Consider the following 8,292-nt stretch of genomic DNA (forward strand, 5'->3'; position numbering starts at 1 on the left):
AATATGTGCTTATTAAAATTGCCATACAGCAAACCTGGGGTAGTATTCCAATTAGAGATGGTCCGATACCATTTTTTGCTTCCCGATACCGATTCCGATACCTGAACTTGCGTATCGGCCGATACCGAATACCGATCCGATACCAGTGGGTCATATATTTTATTATGTTTTAACAGCTGTATACTACTATCCCTGTATGGATGTGATATGATTTCTATCTTTGTTGTTTGTCTGGCTCAAGTTAAACTCTTTGTAAAACATGAACAAACACAAACACAAATGCCACAGAACTTTCTTTTATTTTCCAGTTTGACAGTCAGTTATAACGTAAAAAGAACATAAATAAACTACTTTAACGTAGATTTTCTTTAGGGCTTGATTACGTGGTATCGGATCGGTGCATAAACTCCAGTACTTCCCGATACAGATACTAGCGTTTTAGGCCGTATCGTAGCCGATACCGATACTGGTATCGGTATCGGACCATCTCTAATTCCAATATAGAAAAACTGTGAAAAGAGTTGGGAGTAAGAAGGGGACAGCGGCATATTTTTTGTCCTGCAGCGCTCTTGCATGCTGTGATTGCACCATTTACTCAAGGACTGTACTTAAGTACAAAATTGAAGTACTTTACTTGAGTCTTTTTTTCATGCCACTTTCTCGGGGATCAATAAAGTATCTATCTATCTATCTATCTATCTATCTATCTATCTATCTATCTATCTATCTATCTATCTATCTATCTATCTACTTCTACTCCACTACACACTAACACTTTTACAAGGCACTGTATCTGTGTCACATTCTCATTAGGGGCTGACCCCCCCCTAAAGGTCTGATCCTAGAACCGCCCTTAGTTACACATACTTATTTTCAATGCAAGACTTTTCCTTGTAACAGTCAGTATTTTTATAGTGTGGTATTAAGCACTTTGACTTAAACTTCTTACACCACTGCATTGCACATTACTTAAACTATTACGTTTTGATAATGTTCATTCATGGTTTATTTAGGGAAGATACACTTTTGTGTAGGCTACCATTTTAAGGAGTAATCTACTTCTTCTGCACTAACACATTAAAGACAAACTAAAGAGAGAGAGAGAGAGAGAGAGAGAGAGAGAGCGAGAGAGAGAGAGAGAGAGATCAGCAAACATACTCACTTTAGTGACAAATGTGTCACCTTAGAGTGAAATGTTTAATAGTCAAAATGTGTAATTAGACCACGTGAGTCGTGTGTGCGCGGTGTGCGTGTGTGGGTGTAGGATATATATTTGCGTGGTTGCCCACTCTGCAGGTTTACTTACTCAGAAGAATGAACCAAATAGCTGGACTACTTTGGAAGAGTTAGTTGTGTTGAAAATATTTCTTGAAAAGTGTCAGTTAAAGCTTCTCCTCCCGGTGTTGTGAGTCTCGGAGCTTTGTTCAGGATCATGGAGGAACTGGCCCGGGAGAGCATCAGCCTGCTGGCCCGGTCTGCGTCTCACGCGGACCCGCCGCGGCTCGGCTCGTTCGGCGCGGTGTTCATCATGCTCAAGTCTGCGCTGGGAGCCGGACTGCTTAACTTCCCCTGGGCTTTCCAAAAGTCGGGAGGAGTGACCACCGCCGTCAGTGTGGAGCTGGTGAGGATCAAACATCTGCAACATTTAGCAACGGCTGTTGTTTGTTTAGAGAAAGTGTTACTGTGCACATAGCTACAACACCAGCATGAATACATAGCCTACAACAGCCTACTTTTATGGGATTATTGTGAATGAATGACCTATAGGCTCTTCAGTGGCTTTTGGGGGGTTGGTTTGGCAGTTAGCCTACAGACTGTGCATGTATAGACTCCCCACCCCTCAGTTTCTCCCTGGTGTGAAAGAGGCACATCTTTTTCACAGGTGAACTCTAATGAAGCTTCCATTTTAGGTGAGGACCTGAACTTCCATTGCACTGCAGCAAAACGTGTGTGTGTGTGTGTGTGTGTGTGTGTGTGTGTGGCATGGATGGATGGATTTACATTAGGACTTTCCAAGAATGGGCCCAGGGGCCCAAGAGATTAGGGGAATCCTCTGATCCCATTGACATCCCTTTCCTGTTTATTTCCCCTGTAATACAGCTACAAAATAAAGTTAACTGACATTAAAATAAGCAGAATAATCTTTGCTCCATGAAAATATAACTTTCAACATGTGCCCTCCGGGGCCCCATTGTCTAATAATCCATTCATGGTGTGTGTGTGCCCTTCAGGTTTCACTGGTCTTCCTCATCAGTGGTTTGGTCATCCTTGGCTACGCCTCATCAGTCAGCAGACAGAAGACGTATCAGGACGTGGTGAGAGAGGTGTGTGGAGGAGCTGTGGGTCAACTCTGTGAAGTCTGTTTTTGCTTCAACCTCTTCATGATATGTGTCGCCTTCCTAGTGGTGGTGCAGGACCAGCTGGAGAAATGTAAGTGCTGAATAAAGTTATTTTCACGATGTAGGCTCTCTCGTTACTTACAATGGACCACTAGGTCAATGGCTAGTTTACAGGCTACTACTTTTATTTCCCCCTCACCTTGTAAAAAAAAAATAAAAGTATTCTAAGCTGTTCAATCCTTTTTTGTGGACTATGTAACTATGGGCCACATTGTCCCGACTACTTTGGACAGTATGGCCGTTAAACAGGTATTAATTTCCTTTCTAAGTGATAATAAAAAGGTCTTATGAAGATTTAGAGTTTATTTAAAGGTCTGTAGATTACAGGCAACTGCATCTTATTACAAATATTACATCTCCAACCATGTAAGTTACTGACTTAATGTTCTATTCTGTATAACACCTGCTTTGTCTCTTAACTTTTGTCCACACTTACTCTGGCTTACCGGATGCACACTGCTGGGATAAAGCCTGACGTCCCTCCCCTTCCACTATCTCCGCTAACTATTTTGCGAGGGCACCGTCGCTGCATCCAGGGCTTAGCGCCGACCAGGGCGATTGTTATTGGTTTAAAGAAATACGAACAAGCCAGAATAGAAAAGCAGTGTAGCCAGATCATACTCCAGCACTGACACAGCGCTGTGGAGATAGGTTTGGCAATGCGAGACTAGTACACACTAAACAGCTGTTATGGCACAATCATCTGTCATAAATAATAAAATGATTTGTGCCTGTGTTGAAGCACAATGTTTTCATGTTTTCATGTTATCAAGGTACCTGAGTTTGTGATAAATTTAACAGCCATTTCCAATGTCAAAAAATGAATCTCTCTCAGATCACAAATCATCCGCACTTTAATTTCCATTCTAGCTAGAATTAAGTTAAAACATGTGACTGGGAGTGGAAATGTTACCCTTTTGTTTCCTTTGTCATTTTGACAACAGAGCATTTGATTGGATTTACAAACACACCCCTTAAAAAATCAATTTGATAAGAAATTCTGCACAGAGCACAGATCAGATGGACGGGCACTTTACTGTAGTAAGATAAAGTGCTTTATAAAGGTTCTGTTTTTATACTTTATGTTAATCCACCAACGTTAAAGTTTCAGTCATTAAAATAACATAAACCAGACTGTTTAGCAGCATACAAAATGTTAATACACCTGTACATGATTTGGTGAGCATGCACACTATTATATTACTACTATTCTTATGTCTTCATGTTGCAGCAGATAAATTATGACTTTTGACTCTGGTTTGTTCTCCTTCCAGTGTGTATTTCTTTTTATCAGGCAGTGACTGGGTCCAGTGAGGGAGAGATGCCGTATCACTGGTACACCGACCAACGATTTGCCCTCTTCATCATGTGCCTCTTCATCATCCTACCCCTGTCCATCCCAAAAGAAATTGGCATTCAGAAATACACAAGGTATACGGCACTTATCTGTGATCAGAATGACATCCAGCTGAGTGTAAATTGTTATGTGATTTAACTGTTTTCACCTCATGCCAGTGTGTTGGGGACGCTGGCTGCTACGTATCTGTGTGTGGCAGTGATTGTCAAGTATTACCTGATGGAGAGCCACGTTGCTATAACAACTCCAGAGCACAGCCAAGGGTCAGTAACACTGTTCTTGATGGATGCATGTGTGTGTCTATCATTGGCTTCTCATTTTATACAGCTGTTGTTTTGTGTGCATCAGTAAAAAGTGTGTGTGTGTGTGTGTGTGTGTGTGTGTGTGTGTGTGTGTGTGTGTGTGTGTGTTTTTCAGTGTAAGTTCGTGGGGTTCAATGTTCAGTGTTGTGCCGACCATCTGCTTTGGCTTCCAGGTAAGATCACCTTCAGGCTGGTTTTAAGTCTGACAGTAGTCAGTGTGATGCTTAACATTCAAGTGGTTTAATATAGACTTAATATTGTCCAAATAAGAAAACACAAAGAAATGTAAAATTACAAACCAACCAACAATAACAGACACCCGAACAAGCATGTGGAGCATGAGGAAATATTTTTTATTTTTACTGTCTGTAGTGCTTTGGTCTGAATGCTAATAGCATCGGAGGTCTTTGCTCTCTTCCAAGTTTACCTGTCATAATATAAGTTTCTGACTTTTTGAGCAATACATGCAAATGCCCAACTTAGAAATGCAAAGTAACACTTAAATGGGTAGCAAAAGCAAGAAAAACAAACCAAAATGCAAACATTAAATCTGACACTGATTTTGGATGCAAGTCACATTTATTTGCATTCCACATATTAGCTTTTTGTCTTTTTTTCTAATGACAATATTTCGGGTTATTGTTGGTTGATCTGTGATACCATTTATTGCTATGTGCACTTCAGAATTTGCTTCTTTTTTTTAATTTATTTTTTATCTGCTTTTCATTGTCAATGCTAGGAACAGGAAAATGACAGAAAAAAAGTAAATGATAAATTAAAAAGGAAGGCCTTATGGTAAAGGTGCATACTGCATAGGGGTGGGGGACAAAATCAATACAGCATAGTATGGTGATATATTCCGTGGCAGTACTGTATCGATACACAGACGCCAAGTATCAATCTATTATTATATATGTGTTGGTCAGTTTGTCTGCATTTTGCAGCAATAAAATTGAAGTGAGATGAACAAACAGAGACATTTATCTTTTTAGATGTTGACAAAGTTTCCTTTTGGGGACATCATTTGAAATTGGGAAAAATTTAAAGTTGGAAAAAAAGGTAATAAATAGCATTATATCGCAGAATATTGCAATATGTTTAAAATCACAATAATATGGTATTGTGACATAAATATCGTGATTATAACGTATCGTGAGGCCTCTGGTGATTCCCACCCCTAATACTGCATAATCCCTATGTCCACGGTTCAATTCCTGCCGGCTGCTGCGTATCATACCTCTCTCTCTCTCTCTCTCTCTCTCTCTCTCTCTCTCCCCAATCCCTCCTGTCTATACACTGAAAAAAAACACTATTAGATAATTTCCACATATGAAGTTGTTAATGCCAGTGCACTGTTAGTGCATACTAGAGCAATATGTTGATTTTTGGGGAACTGTACAATTTTTTCCACTTTGTCTGAATGTTGTCTGATGTCACAATAAGGACATCTTAATGTGAGCTTAGCCTTGGTTAGCTCACTTGCTGAATGTCTATTAGATGAGTAGCAAGTAGGGAAATACTCTTTCTAACCTTATGCAAAGATGGCTAACTGGCCCAACTTAACTATGTATTATAATTTCTGCATTTGTAAAGATGCTAATAAACTTATAAGAAAATAAGACCATATTAAACTTTTGACTAACTCCTGATTGCACATGAGACAGATGTCAATACATGAATCCCATAGAAATCCATGTATTGAGATAATCAATGTTACAAGATACTCTCAAAAAACTACAAAAAGCAACCATGACTCTGGATACCTAAATAGGACATACAGAGGAAAAACAAAGTAACTATCTCTGATCCCCGGAAACTAATGTTAATTATCAGTTTGTGTGTGTTTGCAGTGCCATGAAGCCTGTATCGCCATCTACAGCAGCATGGAGAACCAGAAGCTCTTCCACTGGGTGGTCATCTCTGTGGTCTCCATGTTTTTCTGTTTACTCATCTACACCCTAACCGGTGAGTTCACCTCTAAAACGTCAACCTCCGAGCATTATGTGCTTACATAAAAGCCGATCAACACGTTCAGTCTCTCTATCTCCAGGTGTGTATGGCTTCTTGACGTTCGGACGGGCGGTTGCCTCCGATATTTTGATGTCATATCCAGGAGATGATGTGGTCATAATCATTTCCAGACTACTTTTTGGAATATCAATCATCACCATTTATCCTATTATTCTTCTTCTGGGGAGGTGAGCGACACCAGAGTTGCTTTGTTTTGTCTTGTGTGGGCTTTTGTGTGTGTTTCAACATGTTGTATGAATGTGTGTGTGTGTGTGTGTGTGTGTGTGTGTGGAACAGATCTGTCATCCTGAACCTGACGCTGCGTATTCAAAGACGTCGTTTGGGAATCGTCACTCATTCATTTGAGAGTCGCTGCAGAGTTGTTCTCACGGTGATCTGGATCACCATCACTCTTCTCATTGCCATGTTTGTCCCTGACATGGGGGATGTCATCAGTGTCATTGGAGGAATCAGTGCCTTCTTCATCTTTATTTTTCCTGGTATGTAAACAACCTTAACTTTAATATGTGTATGTATCTGTGTTTGTAATGACATAATGTATAATGTATGGCTTACATTGTTCATTTATTCAATCTATTTTATTATTAGCTTGTCAGTCTTCTGTCAATCTCTTTGAATAGGACTAACCTGTATGGAAGGTGCTATACAACTAAACCCATAATCGTGACACAGTAAGGTAACCTGGCAGTGTATGTTTGTGTGTGTTGCAGGTCTTTGCTTAGTGTTCACAATGCAAACGGAATCTGTGTCTCCAAGAGTCAGGTGAGTGAGAACTTACAGACTTGTATGAGAGTTTAATGAGAATGCTTTATTTTACAGGTCCATACTTTTCTGAATTATTTAATAATTTCCAAGAAAGAGAGAATGTTCCTCGTAATAATCATTTAATTGGTGCAAATTATAGGGACAATAGAGACGTGTGGTTAACTGATACACTTCCAGTGAATTAATTCCAACTGCTGGTGTAACCAAGAGAGTATTTTAGTCACTTCACAGCCGACAGATAATGAATGTGTTATTAATGAATATTTACCTGGGTATAATTATTATTTTCTCTATAATTAGTACCATATTACTTTTTCCGTGACATTCCTAGAAAATTATTAAGAAGGGGGTTACATAAAAAACTGTTGCTGGTCATACAAACATGGCAAGATGTCACGTCCTGCAGAGTAAATATTACAAAAGAGATGCAAGTTAACAGTCCACAACAGTGTATGCTGATCAGTCATCACTATGCAAGTTGAACTGGACTGCGTTGTCTCCAAAGAAAGAAAGGAAGAAAGAAAAGTGTCTCATATTTTGTACAAATGGCTTGTCTTTGAAGAAAATGAAGGCCTCTATGGGCATTCCTTTCCAGAGTAGATTTGATCCATTGTGTTATAACATGAAGATGTTTGAATAAAGGAAATAATGATAAATAATTATTAATTAATGTTAAGCCTAATAACTTGCTGTTAAAAGACATCAGTACTGGTCTTTTTCTTGATGTGCCTGATTTCTTACATTGCAGGGTGATTTTAACAGTTTGGGGAGTCATAACCATTGTAGTTGGAGCCTTTATCTTCGGACAGAGCACAACCATCGCTGTCATGGAGCTTTGCCACAAATTCTGAATTTCACACAGTTATCATATCACCACTACATTATCTGCAGCAGCTGCTTCACTGTGACTTTGCAGCACTTTTTGCACAACTGAAAGTTGCATTTGTAAAGGTGGTTTTTAGTTGTACATATGATCCTTATCAAGGTTTTACACAAACTGGATATAGAATATATTTACTATGTGAGAATGTAATATTTATGTGTGTATGATTGGATTATTGGAATATTGGATTTTAATTGATTGTTAATGGACAAGTATATAATGTCAAAGAGAAGAATGCATCATTAGGTATTTAATTGCTAAGTATGTGTAGAAGTAATATTGTTTGAATATATGTATCTGTTTTAATATTTAATTTGGTCTGCCAATAATATACTTATAGTATATTAAATGAGAAATCACTAATAAGTGTTGCCTCTTTGAGTCTTCATCTGTACTTTCACACCCTGCCAGGGGGCAGTGTTGCACTACTGAAGCATTATTTATTTATCTGCATAGTCATACGTGTGGAACTGCATATTGGAAACACAAACGAGAAAAAACAGTTGTTATCACTGTTATTTTGGTCCGAGGGATCATTTTGACAAGAGAGTTTAT

At 38.9% G+C, this 8,292-nt stretch overlaps 1 protein-coding gene across 1 annotated transcript; it reads left to right on the plus strand.

Moving 5' to 3' along the window:
• The first annotated feature begins 1,269 nt into the window (after window positions 1–1,269).
• On the plus strand, window positions 1,270–8,038 carry slc38a8b (solute carrier family 38 member 8b). Its single transcript, XM_028583769.1, has 10 exons — window positions 1,270–1,621; window positions 2,232–2,430; window positions 3,674–3,830; window positions 3,915–4,019; window positions 4,174–4,231; window positions 5,909–6,023; window positions 6,109–6,256; window positions 6,366–6,568; window positions 6,800–6,851; window positions 7,603–8,038. Exons 1-10 carry the CDS (start codon window positions 1,433–1,435, stop codon window positions 7,703–7,705), a joined length of 1,329 nt encoding a protein of 442 aa, XP_028439570.1. The 5' UTR covers window positions 1,270–1,432; the 3' UTR covers window positions 7,706–8,038.
• Window positions 8,039–8,292: the final 254 nt, after the last annotated feature.

This window comes from Perca flavescens, chromosome 1 (genome assembly GCF_004354835.1).
Source record: "Perca flavescens isolate YP-PL-M2 chromosome 1, PFLA_1.0, whole genome shotgun sequence".
Taxonomy (NCBI): domain Eukaryota; kingdom Metazoa; phylum Chordata; class Actinopteri; order Perciformes; family Percidae; genus Perca; species Perca flavescens.

Excerpts from the sequence above, each read along its gene's own strand:
- slc38a8b (XM_028583769.1), top strand. The coding sequence starts at position 1,433 with ATGGAGGAACTGGCCCGGGAGAGCATCAGCCTGCTGGCCCGGTCTGCG. Across the intron at positions 4,020-4,173 it reads ACTCCAGAGCACAGCCAAGG|TGTAAGTTCGTGGGGTTCAA; the intron begins GTCAGTAACACT and ends TGTGTTTTTCAG. Across the intron at positions 6,024-6,108 it reads ACTCATCTACACCCTAACCG|GTGTGTATGGCTTCTTGACG; the intron begins GTGAGTTCACCT and ends CTCTATCTCCAG.